Below are 27009 nucleotides of genomic sequence, written 5' to 3'. Positions count from 1 at the left end.
ATGCGCCAGCGCGGCCACGCAGATACACTTCAGCAGAGCCCCGCCACCGCGACCCCGTGTGGACGCTCACACAGACAGCGTCTCCGCGTGCACCGCCCACGACCCCGCCCTACCTCCCGCTGCCTTCGCCGCGCCCCGTGTCCCGCGTGTCAAACACTGTATCCGTGACCGGAAGCGCGCGCCGGGCCCGCGCAGCGCCACAGCCATCGCCGCCATGGTCCGGGGACCTCAGACGCTCCGGGCTGCCCTAAGCGCTGCCTGAGCCGTTCCCGCCTCGGGCTTTGGGGCCAGAATTGTGCGCGACCTTGATGAGGCGAGTGCTCCTACAAGCGCTTCTGCACTGCAGGAAGCTCAGACCCAGCATCCGAGCCTGCACCCGCGCCACTGGGACCCAGCTGAAGGGTATTGCCTCCCCCCTCCTCACCACCCCCCACATGTCCCCCGGCAAGGTTCCCCGAATCTGGGCCTATCCTAGGGGAGCGCGGGCCCGGGCTGGGGAATGTGGACACCTGTGAAGGGATCTGATCTTAGCTGGGGTTCGCTGAAGCGGGGCAGGTCTCCACACTTCTCAGAAGAGCTTGACGACCAGTGCTGGGGTGTGAGATACATCTTTCGGTGGGCCTGGCCCATCATGAGAGGGTCTTAGTGCTTGGATTGGGGTCTGAACCCTAAGGTCAGAGTTGCAGGGCCAAGGATTGGTCAGTGGAGATGGAAGTGGTTGCGCAATCTTCTCAACAGGTGTTCTCTGAGAGTGCTTAGTAAAGGTCTCTCCTTGCAAGAGAATGTGTTACCCCGCGGAGAAGCAGTGTTTAGAGCTCAGGAGCAGGATTCTCTCACAATGGGGCAATGTGAGAGAAGGAGGAAGTCTTCCAGCCTGAGACTTTGGGGTTCTTGTTGGTCATTGAAGCCTTAGCAGTACAGTGGCAGCTGTTACAAGCACATGCAACCTATTTTAGGGGCTTGGGGTGGGGGCAAGCTTGTCCCAGAGAAACAGCACTACTATAATTAATGGAGGAGCAGATTTTACCTAGGAATTGCTGACAAGTAGGGGACAGGCTGAGTCATCCCCACAGCAGAGTTGACAAGTGGGTTTGGTTTGAAGGGGAACAAAGGAGTGCAGAAGTCAGTGCAGGGAGCAATTTAAAAAAATCCAGGAAGGGAAGGGTGGTCTATGCAGGACCCTCAGGTTTTGGCTGCTGGGCTTATGGAACTTATTTCCCATCCTCCCACAGAAGCTGGGCCTAGCAGAAAACGAGTTCAACGATCTTGAATTTTCTCAAGCAGACACTCTAGGGGTCTAAAGTTGACCTAGAGATGCAGCCTTGAGCTCTCGGAGATGAGGTTAACGTTTAAGTGTTTAAAGGGAGCTTGGCCTTTTTTGTTCAAGGACAGGACCCTTTTCCCCGGAGGGAGACATCCTTGCTGCTGAACAGAAGTCCATTTTTTTCTTCCATGACCTTTCACCTCACAAGGACTAGATTTGCTAGTTGTACTAAGACAAAGGTATTTGCTAACTGGCAGGAGCAAGGGTTTTGTGAGGACCATCCTTGAAAAGACACATAAAGGTTGGTGTAAGCTGCAAATCACTGTTTGAGTGTGGGCGTGTGGTGAGCACATTTCTAGGTGCCAAGTGCCTTAGATGCAGTTGAGGAGCAGTCTGAAGGGCTCCCCAGGTTGTCTTCTGAGTGCAGGAGGTGAAGGGTTTCTGGCATGATCATTTCCTGGAACTGTGTATGGACCCAGTAGAGGATGTCCTTCCTGGCCCATGTAACCTCTGCTCCAGGCAGAAAGTTGTCTCCAGGGTATTTGGTGTGTTGAAATCTGAATTTTCTTTCAGGTTGCTCTCAGGCTTCATCCTTTGGGGCTTTTCCAGATCCTGGTGGGACAAGACAGCTGTTTCAAGCATGGCTCCCACCGAGGACCCACACTATCAGGCTTTTGTTCCAAGTGATCAGAAATTAGGAAGGAGAAGATCTGAGAACAGTTCGGAGAGTTGTAGCCAGATACTGGGGCCAGACGTAGGGTGTGGATGTATTTCTGAGCACATTTAATGATTAAGCAGAGCGCTGGCACAACACCTGTGGTCCCAACACTCAGGAGGCAAAAGCAGAAGAGCCATCATGGATTTGATGTCAGTGTGTGCTACATAGTGATTTTTAGGCCAGTCTGGGTTCTAGAATGGGACCCTGTCTTTGGGGAAGAAAAAAAAAAAAGAGGGCACAATTTTCTTTTTGCAAATGAAGCTGTAAGTTGGTCTTATGATGTAATTTTTTTGTTTTGTTTTTTCGTGTTTTTGCTTTTTGAGGCAGGATTTTTCTGATATCTGTGAGCTACCTTGCCTGGCTCTGTACATGTTGGTGTGTGTGAGTATGGGCAAATACCTGCCACGATGATCATGGGGAGTTCAGAGGGAAGGTGGTGCCCTTCTCACTTTCCATTTTGTGTGAGGCAGGGTCTTTGGTCTTGTTTACTGCTGCTTAGGCTGTAGCAGCTGGCCCGCAAGCCTCTGGGGAGTCTTCTTTCTCCGCTGCTCATCTCTCAGCACTGGGATTACAGACTATTACCATGCTTGGCCTTAAGTGGGTTTAGGAATTGGGACTGAGTGATCTTCCAACCCTAGTTGTTTTAACATCTTTTGCCATACCTTCAGGAAAACACTACTATTTCTGTAAGCAAGTTTGGCTTTATCAGTTGTATTAAAGTTTCTCGACTTTCAGCCAACATGAATTAGACCCCAAGATAAAGGGCTTAAGATTTTTTTACTTTAGAAGTGAAGAACGAAGTGTGGGGAGTGTAGCTCAGTCGGTATACTGCTCACCTGGCACACACAAGGCCCTGGGTTCAATCCCTAGCACTTCATAAAACTAAGCATATTGGGATATGTCTATATTTCCAGCACCCCAAAAGTAAAACAGGAGGGTCAGAAATTCAATGTCACCTACATCTCCATAGCAAGTTTGAGGCTAATCTGGGCTACATAAAACTCTATTCCCTCCCTAGCCAAAATCCTCAAAGCCAGTGAACAAGATCAGAATCTGAAATCTGGGTATGAGGGGTGCAGTTGCCATGTCTGAACTTATAGCATCTGGGAGGTAGAGGCAGAAGGATCAGGAATTCAAGGCCAATCTTGGCTGTGTGGCAAGCCTAACCTGGGGTCCATGAGACCTGTCGTAATAGGAGTTGAACAAAAGGAAATTAAGACTCTGATAAGCTGCCAAGGTGTGCTGTGCTTCTCTGTTGACTTTCAGCCAACCCTGTTTCCAGAAAGAAAGAAAGAAAGAAAGAAAGAAAGAAAGAAAGAAAGAAAGAAAATTAGGTGCTAGAGAGATGGATCAGAGGTTAAGAGCAAATACTGCTCTTCTAGAGGACCTGGGCCTGTTTTCTGGAACCCACATCAGATGACGTATCACCACCTGTAACTCCAGCAGCAGGAGATCCAACAATGACATTCACACAGACACATAAATACATAAAATCACCTCCCATGTTGATCAACAGTAGAGTAGCATTTTGACTTTTTGCAGTGCAGGGATTGCACCCTGGGCTTTGGTGTATGCTAACCCTCTCTATACCACTGAGCTAGCTATACTGCAGCCCAAGATTATTCTTGTTTAAAAAAGAATTCTAATTCTGGTGGTGTTGGCACACGCCTATGGTCCTAGCACTCGGGAGACAGAGGTAGGTGGATCTCCTAAGGCCAGCCTGGTCTATAGAGAGACTTCCAGAACAGCCAGGGCTACATAGAGAAACCCTGTGTCAAAGCCAAAACAAATCTAAATAAATAAATAAAAATTAAAAAGAATTGCAGTTGGGCAGACTTTTAATTTCAGCATTCGGAAAGCAGAAGCAGTCAGATCTTTGTGCGTTTAAGGCAGGCCCAGGAACCTCAGGGTACTTTGATAACCTCTATAAGAGCGATGTACACCCACATTTATATACACCGTGTGGAGGTCTGACAGCAGATTCTTGGATGCTTCTGATCCTTCAGAGGCCTTTTAGAATTACGGCCCTCTGAAGCCAACAGTTATAAAACTTGAACTGGTGTGAATAAACAGGCCAATTCTAATAAGATCAGATGCTTTTCTTTTCGTTTATTTATTTGTTGTTGTTGGCTTTTAAAGACAGGATTTTTCTGTATAACCCTGGCTGTCCTAGAACTCACTCTGTAGTCCAAGATGGCCTAAAACTCAGGATCCACCTGTCTCCTAATATACCACCATACCCTGTAGTTTGGTTTGTTTGTTTCAAGGCACAACTTGGAGTAGTTGTTTTGTTCTGAGACAGGGTCTCTCCATGTACCTTGCTAATTTAGTGCTTGCTGTGTAGACCAGGTTTGTGAACTTGCAGCAATCCTCCTGCCTCTGCCTCTAGAATGGTAGGGTGACAGATGCTACCATACCTAGCCAGCAAGGTTTTTCAAGAGGTCTTTGTAAACATTGGCTCAATAAACTCAAACTTAGTTCCTGGAAGCTCTCTGGGGCTACCTGATTCTGAGTAATTGGTCTCCAATGTGGACATTCCAGTTAACAGCTACTATCTGAAGTTTCCAATTTTGTGCTTCTGGGGTGGGGGTGGGGTGAACAGAGTCTAATTGCAGCTCTGCAAATAAGTGTTACCATGAAAGGATGTACTTGGTAAGTTTGATATTTGGAGGGATTAGACAGTGCAAAAAGATAAGTATTTCAATTTAGTTTAACAAAGTATAATTTACTGAATAGTTATGAGTCATGGATAGCTAAAAAGAAGCCAGTTTCTTTTTATAACCGACAAATAAAAAATAGAACTCTAGAGAGAAGCAGTGTGCTGAACAACAGCAGGCAAAGCTTAATCATAGCCTTAATCTTTTATTCATTTAAAATTTTTTATTTTGTTTTTTTTTTTTTTTGAGACATTTTTATTTTTTATTTTCGGAGGTTCTGGTCACTATGAAGATCCAACTGGCCTTGAACTCACAGATCATCCTACCCCTTCTCCTTTAATGTTGGGATCAAAGGCATGCACCACCACCACTGAGCTACTCTCCAGGCCTTGTTCCTATCGTCTTATTGTCGGGTGTTGACTTTTTATCTAAATCAGCAGGTTGTTCTTCAAACAGGGTCCAGGAAGGACCAGGGGATCAGAGATAAAGAAGACAAAACGGATGGCTTAGGAGGGATGTATAAGCTATGTATTAAGAAGTACAGCATCTTGTGTACTATTTTCAGTGGAAAGCTAGCAATCATACAATGGGACAAAGTCAGCAGGTCCCTGATCAAACAGTTGCTAATCAAGGGAACACAGGATTCTCAACGATATCAGAGACCTGACCACCAGCAGCCTTGATTACACCAGTCTCTTCAGTGGGGTGGGGTGGGGAGAGATGGTTTAAAGGTCAAGTTCCCAGAAAATAAAACCTTAACTCCTTTGAGTCCCTGGCCCCAGCCCAAGTTTAGGCCTTGCCACCCTGGTCCTGGAAAAGAATACAAGCTGGTTGTGGTGGTGCACATCGGTAGGATTTGCTGAAGGAGGTAGAGGCAGGAGAAGAACACAAAACTAGGTTCCTTTGTCCTTTTATCACAGCCTCTAAGAAAGCCTTGCATTGGCCTGTCTTCCAAACTGTGTCCTCAAGTCATATTATTTAGACATTATTAACATGGATCTTACAAAAACAAACTAGGAAGTAAACTATTACAAGTTTATCACATACCAGGATATGTAGCAGATTATACAGTACTTGAGTTCATCATTTCATAATCTCTAAAGGTATATGTATGGTGATCTATGTATGTGTACATATATGTGTGTGCATGTGGCCAGAGGATAGCCTTGGGTGTCATTCCTTAAGAACCAGATACCTTGATGTTTGAAATAAGGTCTCACTGGCTTGAAGCTCACCAAATAGGTCAGGCTGACTGCCCAGTGAGTCTAGGATCCTCCCCAGACTGCAAGCTACTCCACGATGCCTGGTTTTTACATGGATTCTGAGAATTAACCTCAGGTCCTCATGCCTACACAGAAAGCATTTTACTGACTGAGCCATCTCCCCAGCTCCTGGCACCTTTGTTGTTTGTTTGTTTGTTTGTTTGTTTGTTTGTTTGTTTGTTGAGGCAGGGTCTCTTTATGTAGCCCTGGCTGTCCTGGAACTTGTTATGGAGACCAGGATGATCTTAAACTCACAGAGATCTGCCTGCCTCTGTCTCCCAAGTGCTGGGATTAAAGGTGTGCATCAATACGCCCAGCCCTGGCACATTTTTTTTTTAATGTGGACAGAATATGTTTATTGACTTATTAATTAGGTACAAACTTTTTAGTCATTCTGTATATCTAAAAATATCTAATTCAAAGATATCAGGTTTCTATTACCTAGCAGACAGTTACATATCCGGCCCAGTGTAGAGAGAGAAAGGGAGGTATCGAGCATCTGAAACTCCAACACTGAGGAGGTGGTGGCAGGAGGATCAGAAGGTCATCATTAGCTACTAGGAAGTTTAAGAACAGCCTAGACTATTTGAGGCCCTGTCTCCAAAAGGGAAGAAAGCCAGGGAAGATGGCCCGATGGGCATTGTGCTTGTCATGCCTTTATGAGGACCTGAGTGCAGAGTGTCAGAACCCATGTAGAACATGGGCAGAATGGCAAGACATGGTGGCACACTCAGGAAGCAGAAGCAGGTGAAAGATCTCTGTGAGTTCAAAGCCAGCCTAGTCTACATAGAGAGTTCCAGGACAGCCAGGGCTACATAGAGAAACCCTGTGTCAAATAACCAAACCAACCAAAGAAACAAACAAACAAACAAAACATGGGCAAAATGGTACACATCTGCATTTCCAGTGATGAGGTAGTGATAGGTTTATCCCCAGAGCTCACTGGACAGACAGTCCAGCTGTTTGGAAACGTTCAGGAAGAGACCCTGCTTTAAAACAAACAAACAAACAAACAAACAAACAAACAAAAAAAGTCTGGTCATGATGGCACAAGCCTTTAGCCCCAGCACTTGGGAGGCAGGGGCAGACAAATTGCTGTGAGGTGGTCAGCCAAAGCTACCCAGAAACACTGTCTTGAAAAACCAATAAATAAATAAATAAGTGTAGAAAGCAATCGAGGAAAGACAGTGTCTGCCTTGCATGCATAGAGTCACTCCCTGTATACATGCAACCTAGGCACTGGGGATGGAGTCCAGGGTCCCAGACAGGCTGTGTACATGGTACATGTGAATTGCATCCCAGCCCTCCAGCTTGTTTGTCTTATTCAGCTTCAGGTGGTTGCTCTGGTGGATCCTTGAATCCTTAGAACCCCTGTGAGGGTGAGGGGTTTCAAGTCTTAAGAGTGGCAGGAGTACTGAGGGCCGGCCCTGTCTGGTGGCATGGATAGGAGTCAAGCTCGGACTTGAAAGGGAACCTATAAGATGATGCTAGGGTGCCCAGGGAAAGACCTGAGCAGTGGAAGTGTGAGGCAAAGACTGGGACATGGCTCAGTGTCTGTGCCTGCTCGTGTGTGCAGGGCTCTGGGTTCCATTCTAGCGTCCTCCCCACAAATGAAGGAAACTGGAGTGAGGTTAATGGTAGGGGAGGCACCACCTAGAAGACAGTTGTGGGGAAGGGTGAAATCTTAACTTTCCCCAGGCCACTGGAGCTTCACTTAGTACCTGACAGTAACATCAGTAGAAAAGGGGACTGGATGGTGGTTACATCATGGTGGTTTCTGTGCTGACTTAGTGGTGACAGTGTAGACTTGAGATAGGCATGTCCCAGCCTGCTGAGAAGCACCCATGGAGAGATAGGAGCAAACAGTGACAGCAGAAGGAACTTACAAGTAGGGAGGAAGACAAGCTTCCAACCTCAAAACCAAGAATTAAGTTGCCACTTGGAACCTTTAGCCAGAGAGGAAGGAAGGCCAGGAGCTCCCAGTGAGTGAGGGGGAACAGTATCCTCATCATGGGTGGGTGTTTGTTTGAAGCCTTGGACCTGAAGGTCTCTCAGGTCTAGTGAGCAGGCCAGTAATGGGACTAGCCAGTGTGAGTCCTGGCTCTATAGGCACAGCTCCGCTGGATGCTGCATAAGGCTAGGCAGGGCAGTGCATGGTGACATGCCTGGAATCCCAGAGGCAAGAGGATGAGTTTTAAAGTAGCTTGTTTGAAGCCAGCCTGGTCTACATGAAACCTGCACAGAGGAAAATGTAGTAAGGTAGAACTCCGGCTTGAGCAGAGTTGGGAAATGGAAATGCTCTGGAAGCAGGAAGAAGAGTTGGTTCATGGGAACCTGTTTGGGGCTTATGACATTTGTGCTCCTAGGTGGGGTGGCTCAATGGTAGAACTTACAAAGTCCTGGGTTCTGTCCCTGCCCAGCACTGTAAAGAGGAGGGGGCAAGGGGAGATGAAAAGTCTGGCTAGGCCCTGCACAAGTCACCAAGGCTGGGAGATGAAAGTCTTGTCTTCAGGTGTTGGCTGCAGCACATGGAACATTTGTCTGCCAGCCTGGGTTTTCTCAAGAAGATGCTACATGGGACTAGGGCCATCCTAAGGGTATCACTTTGAGCCATCTAGGAACTAAGTTCAGGTTTGTTCCTAGTCTGTTTCAGCCAAGGTGGTCTGGTCCTGAAAGACTCAAAGGAACCTGGCAACTCAGAGAAAGAGACAGATCAGATATGAAGAGGACAGGTGGCAGAAACTAGCACTAGCAATGAAACAAAGGAGCCCAACTATGCACACAGCTCCCCCAGAAGGCTGGGAAGGGCACTACCTGGAACCTGCTGATCAGGGCACCAAGACAGGACTCCTTCATCCTGGAGAGACTGGAGAGGTTCTCAGGGATGGACTTTAGCAGTCAGCATCGGGCATGATGAAGGACACTTAGTTAGGGCTCATATCCAGGCTAGGGCATGATGATACAGGGAAGCCAGGAGCAGAGACACCATACCCTGGATTCTGGCTCTTCTTGTATCTTGTGTTAATGGATACCCTACTAAGCTTCTGAAAACCTGGAAAGCTAACAAAAGTCCAAAAGCTTTGACACTGTGGCCTTCAGCCCTCCACAGCAGGGAGCCTGACACTGTCAGCAATGTCTCTCCCCACCCCCATCTGTCTCAGACCCACCACACAGAATCTATCATTTCTCCAGTCTGCAGAGGAAGATGGGGGTACCCTATGACACCTGAGAAAATCAGATACGGCCTATTGAGTTTTGTAAACAAAACCTTGTATGAATGAAAGACAGGCCACAGGATTGCCTGTTGCTGGCTACTCTTGCCTGCAGAGCAAAGGGTGCAGACAGCTGTAGATCTGCATGGCAACTGGAATGGATAGGAAGAGCCATCTCTGTGGGCAGGCTGCCCTCCTGCTGGCTTTCGCAAGCATCAGAAAATACAACAACAACAAAAAAGGCTTATGAAGTCTGGCAGTGTACCTGAGGGCAGCAATAGAGTTTGGCTAAAGGTTTTCACAAGGGCTATGTACCAGTTTGGCTAGCGATTGCGGAGGCTGTAATCATATTCATGCCCAGGTGCGGCTCTTCAAAGCCTACAGCCCCAGGGCAGGGCACTGCCGCCTTCTACTTTCTTCTCAAAGCCAGACCCTGTGTGAGCTAATGGCCCTCTGTTCTCTGTACAGCTCTGTTCAGCTGTACAGGCCCTCTGTACAGCTTATCCTGCCCCAGCAGTCATAGCACTGGCACCTGCTAGCCACAGTCATGCCCAAGAAGCACAGAGAACCCATCCAAGATATAGGTAATCAGGCCTAATGAGCCACCCCAGGACGGTAATGATAAAGCCAGCTTAGATGATTCTAGGTTGGGGTGGAGGTGGTGCCTAGAGGCTACCATGGGGACAAGTGGCCTCTACCTGGTTTTTTGCTTTTTGTTGTTGTTTTTAAGCCAAAGTTCTGTGTAGTCCTGGGGCTTTTGAGACAGGTCTCACTGTGCAACCCAAGCTGGCCTCACTGACTCTCAACCTCCTTTCTGTGTTTTGGTACCACAGTTGTGCACCGCCAAGCTCAGTCTTCTCTCCCTCCCTTTCCTCCCCTCCTTTCCTGTTTTTTTTTTTTTTTTTTTTCCTTTCTCTCCCCCCCTTCTCCCTCTCAGCCAGAGTAATTCAAAAGCCCTGCTGGGGCCTTGCAGCCCTGGTTCAGTGGAGCCTGGAATCACAGAAGCTAAGGTAGACTGACTCCTCTCCACCCCCTGAAAAGCTATAAAAGTCAGAGATGTCTCCCCCCAACCCCTATCCCATGCTGTAGGGGATGGCTTTTTCCTCTTCCACTTGAAGCCATCTCCCATTGTTCTCACAGTGCTCTCATTTCACCCCCCCCCACCCTGAGGCTCTCTTTTAATAAAGCTCATTCTGAAGGGTAACTGTCTCACTCAGCTTCCTTCTCCCTGAACTACCCCAAAGTCAGTGGTCAGTCGTTTCTAACAGTGAGGGTTCTAACCCAGATCTGTGTGTGTTTGCCCGTGTGCACACTCAGGTTGTGTGGCCTCGGGTTCCAGCAGTTTAGCACCTAGATCGAAGTTCTCACGTCCAGGAACTTGTGTGTTTCAGATGTGCTGGGCACAGGTGCCAAACACCCACTGTTTGAGCTACACCCAGCTCAGGATTCAGAGTAAACAGCCTTTATGCTTGTGCAATTAGCAGATGATTAACGTCCCCTCAGTCCACCTTCTGGCACGTTTGTAAATAACTTTAGGATGAAACCATCAGGCTTGGCCATTTCTCAGGTACAACGGGCGTTCACAATATTGTGTAAGTTTTGCCAGAACTTTCTAACCATTCCCCATTGTAACTGTGTACCCATTGAATTCCCTCTCCCTCTCCCTCCAGCCCCAGAGGCAATCAGCTTGCAGTCCTGTGGTATTTGCTGTTCTGTGTCTGGATGATTTTGCACATGGGGCCCATTGTGCTGTAGCATTCATTGGTGCCTCCTTCACCCCAGCAGCACACACTCACTGCAGAATGCCCTGGCTGCCTAAGATCTTCAGCATGGAGAACCTTGGGGTTGCTTCCATGTGTGGGCTACTGTGAGTCACGCTGCCAGGAACAAGAGTAGACAAGTGTCTGAGGACTGCTCTCGGGTCTGGCTACACAGCTCTGACACATGGTGATTCTTTGGATAGCCTCTGTGGGACCATAAAACTTTCCAGCAGTTTTCACCTCAGCAGGATACAAGGGTTTCAATTTTTTTCATATTTTTACCAACTTTACTGTCTTACTTTAAAATAGAAAAAAAAATCAGGCCTGGTGGTACAGGCCTGTAACCCAGATACTTGGGAGCTGGAGGCAGGAAGATTGTAAACTCAAGGCCAGCTGGACAACTTAATGACAGCTTGTCTCAAAATAAGTGGCTGGCAATGTAGCTCAGTGAAGCCTTGTGTGCAATCCCCGGTGTTTCACCCCAGAAATAAGCCATTTCAGTGATGGTGAGATACTCTTTCCCACATGGCTTTGATAGGCATTTCCTCAGTAACTAACGATGTTCAGACTCTTTAGCGAAAGGCTTTTGAGACAGGATCTTCTGTTTCCAGGCTGTCCTTGAACTCCCAAGGATGATCTTGAACTTCTGACCTACCAGTCTTCATCTCCTGGATGTTAGGATCATAGCAGTGTGCCAGCATGCTAAACTGGTGTGGGGCTGGAACCCAGGGCTAGGCCAGGCAAGCGCTCTGCCAACTGACCTGCATCCCAGCCTCTTCCTGTGCCCTAGTTTTTAAACACTGTGCATGTTATGTTGGACAAGCATTCTACCACAGAGCTACACCCAAGCCCTGAAGCCTCTTTTACTTTTTTTAAATTTTTATTGATTTGATTGATTGATTTGAGGCAATCTAGTATGGCCCAGGCTGGCCTCAAACTCATGATCTTCTTCAAACTCTTGAGTACTGGGATTACAGATATTCATAGTACCAAACTGGCTTACCACAATGTTTTAATTACTGTAGCTTTGTAGTTAGTTTTAAATAAGAAATTAAGTCTTTCACCTTTGTACTTCTTTCTCAAGATTAATTTGGTTGTTTATACTTCTTGGAGATTCAGTAAAGCTTAGCATAGACTTCTCTACTGAAAAAAAATGCCCTTGAGATTTTGGTAAAGGTTATATTAAGTCGGTAGACTGATCTGGGTTCTGAGAGTCTTAAAGCTTTAGTATTAACAGGGTTACCACCAGCAGGTCTTCCATTCCAGCTCAGTTGCTGACGTTCCACTCCAGTTTTCTGCTCTCCTGATCAGCTAAATGTGTGATCTGCAGAGCCTGGCCCTTGCCCAGAACTCCTGAACAGTGGATTCCAGGAGTCTGCAGAGTAGAACTCAGAGCTGTGGTCCACACAGACTCCAGATGACAGGAGCCGTTTCATCTTTTAATGGAGTTGTAAGACCCTGGAGCTACCCCAGTTCTTATTGCTTCCATTTCCTCACTTCAGATTTTCTGGTTTTTGAGAAACAGGCTGCACTGTAGCCCACCCAGTTCTGAGTGCTGGGAGTACAGGCATGCACTTCCACAAATACTTTCTCACTTGCAAGTTCTTTTGTTCTGCAAAAACCCTAGGAAGACTGCTTGAGTCTGGCAGTTGCTCTCAGTGGCCAAGTAAGTATGGATCTGCCCCCTTTTCCCATGGCCAGGTAGGCATGTCTCCACCTGCTCCTCACAGCTGCACAAAGCAGGCCTGCACTCTAGGGAACACCCCCCCCCCCACCAAACAGGGGGCAAGACTTTTGAGAGGAAGTGGGGGCTGTATTATTTAAGGATTTCTAGAAGAACAAAACTGATAGAGTTGCTATATATTAAATGTTTATCTACCTATCTATTTATTGGTTTTTCAAGACAGGGTTTCTCTGTGAAGCCCTGGCTATCCTGGAACTCACTCTGAAGACCAGGCTGGCCTTGCACTCAGATGTCCACCTGCCTCTGTCTCCCAAGAGCTGGGATTAAAGGCATGCACCAACACTGCCTGGCTTAACTATATATTAATGTGTATATATAATCTATACATATATATGTAATGTACCAACATCAAGAGTTTGCTGACCTCAAACTCTTGATTGTACTGCCCAGCCTGTCATGTTAGGCAATCTCCTGAGCTACCTCCCTAACTGGATTTTTAGATGGATGGATGAATGGATTGATGGATGAGGGAGAGAGAGATTGATGGATTGATGGATGAGGGAGAAAGAGAGAGAGAAGGAGAGAAACAGATGAACAATATAGCTCATTGTCTCACCACTGCAATGCTACTTCTAGTGATGATAATGGATAGCATAAACTAAGACACCCAAGCACATTAGGAAATCTAAGCCATAAGAAAGGGGTAAAATAAAGCCGGAGTCAGGTATATGCCAGCAATCCTGGCACTCAGCCTTTCATGTCAGGTATATGCCAGCAATCCTGGCACTCAGCCTCTCAGCCGGGTTCTGGCACCTTTCCCACTTTGCTGCGCCCACTCGTGGCCTTTACTGGTAAGTGGCATAATGGTCACAAGGGCCATTGTTCCCCTGGGTAGTGTCCTGTGGGCTTACATGTGCTCTGTAACTAGCTGTTGGTGTGTGGGGGTGGGAGCTATGGCCTGATCAAAACTCTTTCTTCAGCTTCTCCCAAGGAACATGTGACAACAGGGTCCCTGGCTGGGGTGTCTTCTGAGTGATACCTACACTCTGACTGGGAAAGTGCTAAAATAACTGGACCTTGGTCATTTATAGGCCAGTTTCTGTCAAAAAATTGGCCAAAGGCCAAACTGAGTTCCTTAGAATTTCATATAATTTTTATGTCTCCTCAGCTCAATAAAAGGAGTCCAGGCCTTCCTACAGATTATAAGGGCAAGTGCTTGGATATGAGGTCACATGACTGAGGGAAGCCTGTGGGTGAGTGTGCGTTCAGGCCCAGCATACATGCGGACCTGAAACCATGTGAGCACTTGTGGAAATAAGCTCCGTGAACATGTGTGCTACGAAGCCTCGGTTTTCAGGTCTCTCTGTTCTCTCCTGAGACTGTTGTGAAATAGCCATCACACCTAGGGCTTGGACCCCCTCCTCTTGAGATTCTTTCACAGACTTTCCAGCCTAGATCAGGTTCTGTGTGGTCACCAGCACACTGTCCTGAAAGGAACTGAAAATGGCCACAGTCTTTGGTGGAAGGATCCCTAGTTCCTTATGTATTTTCAGTCTTAGGGTCGCTGGCGTGAACTCACAAGCTTTTGCTATGAATTTACTGATCTCTGCCCAGTGTCAGCTGTGGGAACTCTGGTGAGCTTTGCCAGTTAGATCCTGGGCTTCTTGCTTATTCACTCACACCTTGTGCTGCAGACGGAACTCGGGCCCTTATGTGTGCTAGGTAAACACTATAGCATTCAGCTCACCCAACCCTTGTGTGCTTTTGGAGGATCTGGAATCTACAGCTGTTCCTTACCGCAATCGGAAGAGGTCCCGGTATCTCACTTAGCTCCTTTGTGGGTCTTCAGCCAAGTAAGTCAGTCACTACAAGGCTTCTGAGCAAGAGTAGAGCTCATATATCTTACTAATTTTGCATAGCCCCAGAGATTTCCACAAGGAGATGTGGCCCAGAGAAATGAACAAAAAACATTGGACATGGTGCATACCTTAATCCCAACCCTCAGGAAGATTATGAGTTCAAGACCAGCCTGGGCTATATAGTCTGGCTCAAGAAAACAGGGGCTGATAATGGAGGTTAGCTTACACCACACACCCAGAGTTCCCTCCATAACCAAAAGAAAATATAGAACAAGGGCCACAGCTTTCCTACTGTCTGAGGCAAAGAATGATAGTTTTGTACGGAAACATAGGACACAGCTCTCTGGCTTGTGAATTCTTATTGAATTCTAAGAATGATATTCTTAGGAATATCATTTGGTGATCTGTGGAGGCTGTGAAGCCATTTGGAAGATGAGGGTCACCCCAACAAGATCATTCATTCAGGTCCCAGCCCCATTAACAGTCTCTGCTTAATAAAGGCTATTTTTCCGTCTTGGTGTTAGAGGAGCCCCTCCCAGGAAATCTTCACATTCTGCCAACCCACATAGGAACAAATAGGTGCACATCCTACGCACACACACACTTCCTCTTTCAGCCTGAAACAATCAGAATGCTAGTTTAGTGTAAGATGAGACCTTTCTTCCTGGAAAAAGCACTGTGGCTTGGGGACCATGCCTCAGTCCTCTACACAGGACTCCAAGAGGCACACATGCACCTCCTCTGACCAGCCACAGTCTCACGTGGCTGATTCAGTGAGGCACCAAGTCATGTGGGTTTAGTCTCTGAACCTTGGACCTCCTTTAGCACAAGGGACCAATGGTGCATGGAGCTAAGTACAGGGTGGGTGAAGTAGGAAGGGCATAGGACACAAAGTCTGTCTACCCTGCTCCCTGCAGATGCTATTGGCTGTCATCTCACTGGGTCTCCTGTTGGCTCTCTTCCTGCTCCTGCAACGCCTGGGCTGGGGCTCTGTAGCTATCTTCTGGTTTGAGAACGTACAGCAGCCAGTCTACGACCTGCTCATGGGTGACACAAAGGAGCAGCGCATCCTGCGCCATGTGAAGCAGCACGCAAAGCCTGGAGACCCCCAGAGCGTCCTGGAGGCCATCGATGCCTACTGCTCACAGAAGGAGTGGGCCATGAATGTGGGTGCCACGAAAGGTAGGTGGCCCAGCCTGCAGGCAATGGCCTAGAAATGGGGACCCTGCGTATGGCAGTTGTTGCAGAAAAGCCTGTTAAAGAGGGTGGGAATTGTGGGCCTTGCTCCTGTCTAGCCCCCTTGGAGACCATAACATTTACACTTGAAGGAGCTAGGTAGGTGGACGAGAAGGGTCTCTATGTGTGCAAAGGCCCGGAGGACTCTGCAAGGGTGTATACAGTGGATCCTCTGGGGTATCAGGAGGCAGAGGCCCTGTCTCAGCAGGTCAGAAGCAACAGGGGGATAAAAACGTTTCAGGTTAGAAACATGAGAAGAGTGGGAATGTTACCAGTCTGGAGAGGGGTGAGGCCCAGAATTGGGGATGGGGTTCCCCTCTTTCTACCTGCACTTATATCCTCCTCACCACCCTCCAGGCCAAATTATGGATGCAGTGATTCGGGAGTACAGCCCCTCGCTGGTGCTGGAGCTAGGAGCTTATTGTGGCTACTCAGCCGTGCGAATGGCCCGCCTGCTGCCACCTGGAGGCAGGCTTCTCACCATGGAGATGAACCCTGACTATGCTGCCATCACCCAGCAAATGCTGGACTTTGCAGGCATGCAGGACAAGGTATGGCCCTGTAACCAGTGTGGCAGCCATTGTAGGGAGAGCTGGGCAGGCAGTAGGGGAGGATGAGGTAGGTCCTGGGTCAGTCACTAAGCACCTGCCATGTCTGGGCCCTTAGAGTCAAGGGAGGAACCCCAGCAGGTAAGAGACACAGTTTTACTGACCTATCCCTACAAAGCATGCAACTTCCAGGGCTGAACTCGGAGAGACTATACGGTGCAGATTCCTCTCCAGAGCCCCAAAGAGATGTACACACAGGTGGAGGGCCAGGCAGGCTTCTGCACATCCTGTGGGAACAGCACTGACATAACACTGTTCCAGGTCACCATCCTCCTCGGGGCATCCCAGGACCTCATCCCCCAGCTGAAGAAGAAGTACAATGTGGACACGTTAGATATGGTCTTTCTTGACCACTGGAAAGACCGCTACCTACCAGACACACATCTCCTGCAGGTAAGCCAAACTGTCCCTGCTCAGTGGGATGGCTTCTGTGCTGTCACTCCTTCGGTCACTGGGCCTTGGCCTCCCTGAAGAGCCCTGCTGAGGGAGGCCCAGGAACAGTCTGCCAGTCCAGTGGGCTATAAGGCCCTGTGGCAAGTAGAGATGGAAGGGAAGGGGTTCTCGGTAGGATGCCAGGCACTGAAAGCAGGGTGCTGCTAGGGAGTGGGGTGGGCATCAGAGATCAGAACACGTGGGCCTGAAGAACACAGAGCAGAGTACCTAAGGGGGTGGAACTGCTGCCGTACGGTGTGACTGGGGTCAACTGGCGCTGGCTGCAGGAATGCAGGCATGTTCTGGATCTTTCTCAGGAAGCACAACACTCCACTCTCCCTAGGCCCTTTCAGCCCTTGGCACTGCTGCTCAGCCAGCTTCACCTAGTAGGAACCCCCTGCTCTGACTGAAGAAGCCATTCTCACTCACAAGTGACTAGAGCTTAAGGGTATATTACCTTGTCCTGCTTTGGTGGCCAGCAGAGGGACATGGAGTGGCTCCTTGGTCTTTATTTACTGGGTCTCCTCACAGATTTCCACAGCCAACATGGGGCTGTCCATGTGGTGTTGACCAGCCACAGCTGTCTCAAGAGTTGGACACCCTGCCATGTATAGTCGGGTCCAGAATGTGAGAGAATCTGCCAGCAAGGCCAGGGGTAGGACAGGGCCACTGTGTCCTAGGCATGATTCAGACAGCTCTGGTGAATATAAGGGCACAAAGGCAAAGTCAGGCACGAGCTCTACATGATGGGAGATGAGTCCTAGCATCTAATAGGATTTTTGTTGACCTTGTGGAGGCATAGACAGGGTGAGTGGGGAGGTTATTTTAGAGGTTCCTCAAATTATTTTCGAAGTAGTGAGCACAGCGTGGGAGGCAAGAATATTCCTGGGCCAAGAAGTCGTACCAGAGATTCTGTTTCTACCAAGAGGGCATGCAGTCAGGGGATAGAAAGGAGACCAGCAGGCCAGGCCAACCATGCGAAGCTGGCTCGGACAAGGGCCCATCCCTGGCAGACTTTGTGAACATGAGGTTCCCTACTGAGGGCAGAGGACAGCTGAGCAGTCAGGCTCCACCTGGGCAGGAGAGCCGACCACAGCATAGGGAATGGGGCTCTGCAGCTTTCTGTGTGTGGTAATTACAGGTCTCCTTTTAGAAAAGCAAATATTGCTGTTCAGTAACTAGGAAACTAACAGTTTTTAGCTCTGCTGCTCAAAGCTGACAATTAGCTCCAAAAGAAAAGAATACATCAGGAATGGGTGCACTTTTTTTTTTTTTTTTTTTTCAATGTATGGTTGCAGGAAATTGAACCCTGAGGAAGCACCTTTAAGATTGGTGTTCACAGGCTGGAGAGATGGCTCAGAGGTTAAGAGCACTGTCTGTTCTTCCCAAGGTCCTGAGTTCAATTCCCAGCAACCACACAGTGGCTCACAACCATCTATAGTGAGATCTGGTGCCATCTTCTGGCCTGCAGGGACACATGGAGGCAGAATACTATATAAATAATAAATAAATCTTTTTAAAAAAAGAAATATTGGTGTTCACAACTAAAACTACTTCACCACCAGGCTTAGCGGTACACACGGACAGTCTCAGTACTTGGAGGCAGGAGGATCATCTGTTGGAGGCAGACATCTTACCCACAGCATTCTGTACTCTACTGTCCCCTTAGCACAGCTGCTCAGGCACCAGTGCACGCTCACCTGTAATCCCCTGGATGGTCAGAGAGGTCTTTCAGGAGGCTCTGAATACAGGTATCTGAATACAGGTAGGGCAGGCACTGTCCTCCGGCAAGGCATGCTTCCCGAAGGGCAGCGGCTCCCCAGCACCTCCAGAAGTGCATGCCTTGCTGTCAGGATGCAATCAGGAAGTTTTATGTCTCATGTCACTAGTCTTACAGTCATCATGTGGCTCTCCATGTCTCCAGGCCCCTGGCTGAGCCTAGGAACTCCCTGCTCCTCTTGTTCCTTTCCTACCCTGAACTGCAGGGCCCTCTCTGGATTGGGCAGATGTCTTCTTCCTCCAGAGCAGTTCTTCAATGAGGTCTTTCCAACCAGTGCTGACATGACGTTCTTAGTTCTCCTAAGCCAGAGTATGTCATGATCATAGTGAGACTCATTCACATTGTAGTGTGAGAGACTATCCCCTGGATTTGCCAGCCAGCCTGAGAGTTCCTCAGCTCGCTGAGAGCCCACAGGCTGGAGATCACCATCCACCTCCATAGCCACTAGGACTAGCTGGAGCCCTGAACGACTGTTGAGACTACAGCACTGCTGTAGTCTTCAGTGTGGGGCATTAGGATAATGAGGCGTTTTTATGTTTGTGTGTGTGGTGCTGGAAATAGACCCTTGGATCACACCTGCTAGGCTCCTCCCACTGAGTTACACTTCAGCCCAGGCTACTTACTGGGTTTTACTTTTCATTTTTAGGTTGCTTTCTTTATGCGTTTGAAGACAAGCGTCTTTTGTAGGCCAGGGTAGCCGGGAGCCTCAGCCTCCTGGCTGCTGAGGCTGCAGATGTGACCCCACCAGACACAACTGCTTTGTTTCATGATTACATTAAAAACAACCCTCTGAGCCTCCTGGGCAACCTTCAAATGAGATATTCAGGTGTCTCGCTTCCTGGCTCTCCCCTCTCTTCTTCCCCCTTCCCCCTCCCCCCCAAGACACCATCTCTTGTCAGTCATTTCAGTTATTAATACGTAATCAGCAGACACACTTCCCAGAGGGGATAGACAGGCACCCTAAATGTGGGGTTTCTCTCAACCACAGGTTCTGCCTCAGGGTCCCAGAGGCCCTGCTCAGAGCCCAGCACCTACTGTCTTCCCTGCCCTAGGTGGATCTTGAAGGGCAGGGGTGTTGGTGAAGATCCCATATTCTTGGCATAGAGTGTTGGAGGGGATCTGGCCTTCTGGCCCCATCTCTTCCACCCAGCCAACCTCCAAACGTTCACTGTGTAGCCCACATGGCCCCGTAGGGCTGGGAATGGATACAGGGAGAATGGATAGCAGTTTGAAGTGGCTCCAATGGGGGAGCAGTGCCCCGCGCTCCCTGCCCTCCCCTCCTATTGCACTGTGTTTGTCAAACATTCCTGACCCTGACTGTCTGTCCCTGCAGGAATGTGGCCTGTTGCGCAAGGGGACAGTGCTCCTAGCTGACAATGTCATCCTCCCGGGCACCCCTAACTTCCTGGAGTATGTGAGGGGGAGCGGCAGCTTTGAGTGCACACACTACAGCTCATACCTGGAGTACTTGAACGTAGTAGACGGCATGGAGAAGGCAATCTACAAGGGTCCAAGCAGCCCTGCAAAGTCTTGACCACCCAGCTTCCCTTCCAAGCTTCCGTCTGTAAGATGACTCACACTGACCCCTTCTATGCTTCTGGAACCTGCCCTCCAGGGCTGTGGCTCCAGATTGTTGCACACACACACATTTTAAAGGTAGTGAGCTCACTGCAGAACCACCACAGTAAACCTGGAAGGCACCTGTGGATAAAAGGCTACATTGAGGCTAGAGGTGCAGTTGCTCACAGTGCCTGCCCAGCGTGCAGAGGCCTCAAGGTTAATCCTCAGCATCAAACAACAGAAATTGAGATTTCAAAACAATCAGAGCAGGTGTCATCCTGATGGTGTGAACAGCTAGAAGTCAGGAAATTGAAAACACCCAGATACCGTTTGGTTGTCACCAAATGGCAGCACCTCAGAGACAGTACTGTCACCAGCAACTCATACCACATTTCATCTTATGAATGAGTCATGGGGCTTAGTGGTTAAGAGCATGGGTGGTTCCTCCAGAGGACCTGCGTTCATTTCCTAGCATCCACATGGCAGCTCACAACTGTAACTTCAGTTTCGGGGGGGGGGTCTAACACCCACACGCCAACACACATAAAATTAAATAGATTAAAAATAACAATGAGTCATAAACTTTCCAGCTGTAGTCGTGCATGCCTTTAATCCTAGCATCCAGGAGGCAGAGGCAGCCAGATCTGGGCTCAAGGCTAGCCTGGTCTACATGTTGAGTTCTAGGACAGCCAGGGCTACACAGACTCTTGTCTTAAAAAGTGTTGTAACCTCTTTTATATTATTAAAAAAAAAAATTAAAGATCTAAATATTTGGATACAAGAGATGCCCTGAGTTATTCTTCTCAACTACCACACTGCATAACACTGGACAGGCAGACAGCCTTTGCACCTGTCTCGGACTAAGCAGGCAGGTTGGGATTAGGGGGTATGGCCCATGACACAGGGAGCTGTTGCTCTCTACCCTTTGTGACACTCAGGAGAAACAGTCTCTCGGTCCTACTTCCTGGCCTACAGAGGAGGAAGTGGGCTCAGGCCACAGGTGCATGACTGCCAGGCACCCACTGCTGAGGAAGCATCAGCCCATTATTACAGTTGCCCTAACCCCGCACCCCCACCTCTTCAGGGCCTCAGTAGGGGCCCATCTCGGCCAAACACAACGATCAACTCCATCTGGGCTGGTTCCCCCATCCCCCCCCCCCGTGCCCAGATCGGTCATCCAGCACACCCCTCCTAGACTGAGGGTGCCAACAAGAGCCAGTAGACAAGTAGGAAGCCTGCGCAGGGCAGTGGGGAGCCTCCCTTCCCTCCCTCCTCCCTATCACCACAAGGGGACTTGAGGGAACAGTGTTGCCGCCAGGTGGCAGCAGTGGTCTGGGTAACTCAGCGGGTCAACCTCTTCTGGTGAGTCAGAACACAGGCAGTTCCTTTGCTGCTTTTTTAATCTTTAAATTTTCTTAAAAAATTTTCAATGTTTATGGATACAGTCTTATTTTGGTTTCATTTTTTAATGGTTTTTTGTTTTGTTTTGTTTTGTTTTCAGTTTTCTTCATTTTAAAGTCACAAACAGCAGGCACTGAACAGCAGTTCCCCGCTGCTGCGGGCAGTCAGGCCCCGAGGTTACTTGAGGTTCTAGGCAGATGCAACAGTCAGGGTAGTCCCGGCCACAGGCAGCTTAGGAGGAGTATGCTGCAGAGGGAAGGTGTCCCAGAAATCCAAGGACAGGGTGCTGGGGACAAGCACAGCTTGCCCCTCAGCTGGCTGCCTCCTAAACCTCCCTGCCTGGATCCCTGTAGCAGCCCTCATTGTGGTCAGCCTGCATGCAAGGTAGTACTCCAGCCACCCTTGGGAGCTCAAATTCTCTTCCACAGCCCCTTACTTGTCCCATTGCCTGCTCCAGGACCTCCACTCCAGGCTTGTATTTGCTCCTCTGTGACACTGTGCATGGGGACCTTGCCCTCCACCTCGACCACCACACAGCACCATGTCAGTAAACAGTTAACTCAGGCCTGGAGAGTTAGATCAGGAGAGTGGAGAAGAGAGTAAGGTAGGACAAGAGGGATATCCATAAAGTCGGGCCCTGGCTTGGGACAGGAGGCTCGGCCAAGCCCAGCCCGCCACAAAAGGGCTCCTGGCTCCGTGACTGGGTCTGCTCAAGACGGCCCTCTCCCAGCTACTTCGATGTGATCCCTAAGAACAGACAGCTGAGCCAGGGCACTGCAAAGAGAGACAAAGACATGCTTTAGCTAGGAGCCCAGACAGGCCACAGAGCCAGCAAAATGTAGCAGGATGACTTTGAGCCTCCACACAGGGCAGCTGACTCCAGGGGACACATAGAAGCAGTGGCTGTGGAACAAAGGATGGGCCATGCCAAGAGCCTTGACACCAGGACTAGACCTTTCTTGCTGGTCCTCACAAAGCTATGTGCTGCAGGTATTTGAGGGAGTAGGGGGCCTGTCAGGACCCTGATCTCCGGAGGCTGGAACAGGGCTGTGAGCTCTGGGAGGACCCTCCTGTTGCCTGGGTCCTGCCAGGGATCACACAGGGAGCCCAGCATGCAGCAAGCAGAGATGAACAAGAAGCCCCAGTCCAAGGGTGGGCAAACCAACCAGATGAAGGAACGTACCAGGCATGCAAGCTAGACCCAGGAGTCAACTGGCTGAGGTTTAGCGTCCCCCACGGCGTCCACAAGCCTGACCGAGGGCCTGCTGGGCCCAGATGGAGGGGCCTTCCTGCCAGGGTCGGGCTGCAGTGCATGATGGGTGGGCAGACAGGAGTTAGAAGCAGAAAAAAAAAAGCAGGTTAACTGCAGCTAAGGGGGGCTAAGGCTGGTCGATATGGACAAGAAAGGGATAAAATGAGGGCCTGCCAAGGCAGTACAGGGAAATCAAGCTCTGGAACTGCTATGGCTCACACTAGTATGGAATGTTTCATGGATATACCCAGAGGCTGGTATATGAAGCCAGGATACTGGCACAGAGTAGACAGCAGGTACTGGCCTTTCCAGGGGACCACAGTGGACACCTTGCACACACACACATATAAAAGAAGGGTACAAATCCATTTGCTCAGACTCTCTGGTCCTATGCAGCCTGTGGCTGTGCAGAGCTGCTCCTGTCCACTCCTTTGCACACTTGACCCCTCAGCACCATGGGCTACTTCCTGGGCCATGCACGTGAGTGCCACTCCAGCCATGTCCCTGAGCCCTGATCAAACTCAGCACTGCCTAGCTGTTCTCTTGACAAGCCCAAGACATGAAGCCTTCCTGGGTACTTGGTAATTTTCACTCACTTTCAACAGCTCCTTCTCAGAGGCCTCCCCTGTGGAGTCACTGCCCAGTGTCCTCCGTTCCCTCCGGTCAACTGTGGCATACCCATCTGTAGGGTGGAACCAAGGAGGGAATGAGGGAAGTCAGCATGGGGAAAGGTGATCTTCAGCCCAGATACAGAAAACCCTGGGACAGGGACTTCTGGGCCCAGTGACAGCTCCAACCAGCCCTGACCCCAAACTACCTATCTTTTTCTCCAACTGACATTTTATCATAGCAAGGCCTCCCCAGCACCAGCCAGGATCACTCCATGAAACCAGGTGTCCCCCTGCAGTCGTCTTTCCTGCACTCACCAGGCCCAAGTGTATCCATGGGGATCACATCTCGGGTGGCCGGCTTCTCCCCATCTGCAAGGCACAAGCGGGTTTCTGTGAGCAGTTAGCAGGCGCTGGGAGGGCAAAGCGGACAGGCTCGCCTAGGACAGTGCTCAGCGTCCTGTGTCAGGAGTCTGTCCTGTCTCCCTGACCCCACCTACCTTGTGCATTAGCAGGTAGGAGCTACTCTTAAGCCTCAGGGATAAGTGTCATGGCCCTCTCCCCAGCTTGTGCTCACCAAGGTTCTTGTCTACCAGTGGCAGTGTGCTGTCATCAAAGCCCCCAGAACTTGGTGTTCCTTTGGGTCCTTTGGCAGTGTTAGCAGACTAAAGAGGCAAAAAACACAAATAAGACGTAAGGCAGAAGACACTTCTGCTTGGGGACAGACTTGGCAAAGTGAGAGCGAAGGCGGGCAGCTGCACCTGGAACCGCGCCTTGGTCCAGCCATCCCTCTGCAGGGCTCCACGCAGCTCCTTGTAGCTCCACACAGTCTGCAGCACGTGCGACGCTGCCTTGGCCTCCCGCACTGACTGGCTGCAGCGGTGGAGCCAGGGTTGGGGTCAGTGACCTACTGCTTCCCAGTCTCCCTCCACCCCCAAACCCACCCAGCCCTCAGCAGGCCGTGCCCTCACGCACCTGGAGGCCACCAGTGCCACCAGCGCAGGCACACCTCGGGCCTGTAGGAGGGAGCGAGCATTGTCCAAACTGTCAGACACAATCTCATGGATGGTGTTGAGCACAGCTACCACCGTATCCTCCTCCAGGAGGGCACTAGGGTGGGCAGGAGCCTGTGCATTGCGGACATTCCGAACCAGCTCCGTCATGGCATAGCTCCCTAAGAGGCAGGGTCAGATGTTAGGGCACATCTCCGCCCTACCCCTGTGGGAAGGAGCAGCATCCAGACAGAAGGTATCACCAGGACAGCCATAACCTCTACTAGCAGGCTGAGCCTCGGGACCAGGGGAGGAAGACCTAAGCTCCTACAGCTCAGCACAGGACCAGCCCAAGCATGTGGGAGGAATCTGGTTCCCTGCATTCCATCCTCCAGCATTCTGTCCCCAACACCTGCCCCACTTATGACAACAGCATCCTCACCAATGAGGTCTTTGTTACGCTGGTCTAGTGAAAGGTTGCGCAGCGCGATGGCGACAGCACGAACCACCTTGTCGGTCTCAGACTGAAGCAGTTCCACCAGCACCGGCAGCCCACGTTCCTTGCGCACTGTGGCACGGATGTATGTGGCCCACTGTGAGGGTAGCACCGGAGGTGACTGCTCAGAGGGGAGTGGCCTTGCACAACACCTACACCAACAGCTCCACAGCAGCCACACTGGCCAGGGCAGTGTTCACAGCCTCCTGATCCTGAGGGGGTGCTGTGTCCCCTCTTCTCCCACTGGCCCAGAAGGAGGCAAGGGCTTGAGGCAGAACCAGTGGGGTGTCTGGAATTCCCTCTGTCTGGGTCTCGCCCTCCCTGCCAACCTGACTCCTCACCGTCCAGTTGCCAGCGCTGAGGTTTTGGAGGGCACCAGCTGCAGCTTCCAGGGTGTTGAAGTTCCGGCTCTCCGTAAGGAGCGAGAGGTAGAGACGTACCACCTCGGGCTGGTACAGCAGCTCAAAGCCTAGATACAGGGCAGTGGCAGCCGAGAGTGAAACGCCTCTCCTCACCTCCAGCCCCTTCTTACTCACTGTTCAGCTAGGGTGAGCTGCCTGGGATGGATACTGAACAGTCATGTTTAGCATCAATTAATGTCCCCATTCAGACAGGGACAAACCAATGGTCAGCCAGGAGACAAAGCAGGCAGAGCAGGCCTTAACCCTGCTTGCAAAGAAATGGGACTGGGCTCACCTGGAGGAGGTAGGGAGTGGGACATGGACATTAGGGTACTGTAGCAACAGAACTCACCTTCCCTGGATGTGACCAGGCAGCACCCTAAAAACAAGGATCCCCTACCCTCCCTGACAGCAGGGACCAGCTTCACCAGTAAGCAGCAGACTGCATAGGTGAGGCCCCACGTCTAGCAACAGGCAACTATTCCAGGCTCCCCAGTGACTGAGACCCAGCCTAGCAGCAAGGATGGTACCCAGCAGGAGGCCTCAAGCACAAGAGCTAAGGTGCCTTCCAGTCAGCATGTGTTAGAGCCCGAGTTTCTGTGTAGCTCAGGACACTACTCCACACCCCACATTTCATCACTCTCCCCTTACCCTCATGGCCAGTCTCCCTCTACTCCTGGGTCTCCTTCTCCCCAAGTTCTCTAGACAGTATCCTCTCAGGGCATCTACACTGGCTGACTACTGTGTCTGGGCCCTTCCATCCCAGTTAGGGGCATCTGGGTTCTGTTATCCTGGGCTTGGCTGGGCCCCACCAGGGCAGTCTGTCTCTGAGGCCAGTCCCCACTGCATTCACTGCATTCACTGCAACAGTATCAGTGCAGCCTGGAAATCCAGCATACATAACAGACAGCAGGGGTGAGCCACCCTGGACTCCCGAAGTCCATTCTCACGCTGTGGCCCCTGGGTCACACCCTTTGAAGTAACACAGCTTAGTCACTGTTAGTATCCCTCCAACCCATGCACCTCTCACTTGCTGATGACTATGAAAAAGTTTATCTGAAACAACCTGTGCACACTGAACTGAACCCTCAGAAGGTGCCACGCCTGGACCATTCTCTAGGAAACCCCACTCTGAGGGTTGCATCTGTTTGCGTATCTGACCCTTCAACCCCACACCTTCCTAGCACAAAGCTTTGACCCCTAGCCAGCACAGAGCCAGGCTTCCCAGCTCCTCCTCTTTGCCCATTCACCTTTGGCAGCCTCAGTTCGTTTAGGAAGGTCCAGTGTGTCAAAGTTCCGGTCCATCTCTCCATCCTTCTTCCCTGGAACAGAAGGGTGGTAGGCATTGAGGAGAATCCATGAGGGACAAGTGTGTGCCAGGAGTTAGGCACAGCCCTCTCCTGCTCAGAGCCCAAAGGGGAATGAGAACTAAGTTACCCTGGCAGAGATGTACTGTTCTCACGGTAAGGAGGAAGGCTGGCCCAGGACAATAGTGACAGTGGAGCTTAGGAACAGCCTACCCATGTCCTGAGTACATAGGCCTCACCTCTCATCACAGACAGTGATGAAACAGCTGGACCATAGCACAAGGCTAGGCCTTAAAGTTCCACCCGGAGGAAAATTTCTCCCAGCTGGGGGCCAGCCACAGGCCAATCTTCACTGTACAGAAGGATGGCCATATACAGGTTGAGCCCCTAGAGTAGCTTTCTGCTAGGTCCTCTAGCAGGTAGCCAGTCATTGCAGATGACCTGATGCCCCTGCCCTGCTTACCCTCGGAGTACTGCTGTGCCACACATCAACCACTTCATCAGAGTGGGCAGATGGTGC

General features: G+C 50.1%; 3 protein-coding genes across 12 annotated transcripts in view; 1 reads left to right on the top strand and 2 right to left on the bottom strand.

The window, feature by feature from the left end:
* Positions 1–281, bottom strand: part of Txnrd2 (thioredoxin reductase 2) — a 46849-nt gene extending 46568 nt beyond the window's left edge. For both annotated transcript variants that reach the window (XM_055610311.1, XM_055610312.1), the window contains exon 1: positions 114–281. In XM_055610311.1, the coding sequence (XP_055466286.1) occupies positions 114–216 (103 nt within the window). In that variant the 5' untranslated portion in view covers positions 217–281. The remainder of the gene's footprint in view (positions 1–113) is intronic.
* Positions 205–20815, top strand: Comt (catechol-O-methyltransferase). 4 transcript variants are annotated; one of them, XM_055610317.1, is made up of 5 exons: positions 205–402; positions 15413–15598; positions 16010–16203; positions 16522–16653; positions 19806–20815. In XM_055610317.1, the coding sequence occupies exons 1-5, from the start codon at positions 309–311 to the stop codon at positions 20004–20006; spliced, it is 807 nt and encodes a 268-aa protein (XP_055466292.1). In that variant the 5' UTR covers positions 205–308; the 3' UTR covers positions 20007–20815. The 4 variants fall into 4 exon arrangements, with proteins under 4 accessions (XP_055466292.1, XP_055466295.1, XP_055466294.1 ...); XM_055610320.1 differs by lacking the exon at positions 19806–20815 and adding an exon at positions 19119–19291; XM_055610319.1 differs by lacking the exon at positions 19806–20815 and adding an exon at positions 18083–18205.
* Positions 20816–21414: 599 nt separating this feature from the next.
* Positions 21415–27009, bottom strand: part of Arvcf (ARVCF delta catenin family member) — a 54888-nt gene continuing 49293 nt past the window's right edge. For all 6 annotated transcript variants that reach the window (XM_055610209.1, XM_055610211.1, XM_055610210.1 and 3 more), the window contains 10 exons: positions 26433–26504; positions 25123–25250; positions 24728–24878; positions 24269–24467; positions 24055–24166; positions 23871–23958; positions 23612–23665; positions 23282–23367; positions 22617–22736; positions 21415–22207 (listed from right to left, as the gene is read on the bottom strand). In XM_055610209.1, the coding sequence (XP_055466184.1) occupies positions 22629–22736; positions 23282–23367; positions 23612–23665; positions 23871–23958; positions 24055–24166; positions 24269–24467; positions 24728–24878; positions 25123–25250; positions 26433–26504 (998 nt within the window). In that variant the 3' untranslated portion in view covers positions 21415–22207; positions 22617–22628. The remainder of the gene's footprint in view (positions 22208–22616; positions 22737–23281; positions 23368–23611; positions 23666–23870; positions 23959–24054; positions 24167–24268; positions 24468–24727; positions 24879–25122; positions 25251–26432; positions 26505–27009) is intronic.

Source organism: Psammomys obesus, unplaced genomic scaffold, assembly GCF_907164565.1.
Source record: "Psammomys obesus unplaced genomic scaffold, mPsaObe1.curated_primary_1811, whole genome shotgun sequence".
Classification (NCBI taxonomy): Eukaryota; Metazoa; Chordata; class Mammalia; order Rodentia; family Muridae; genus Psammomys; species Psammomys obesus.
This window is presented reverse-complemented; position numbering and strand designations above follow the sequence as displayed.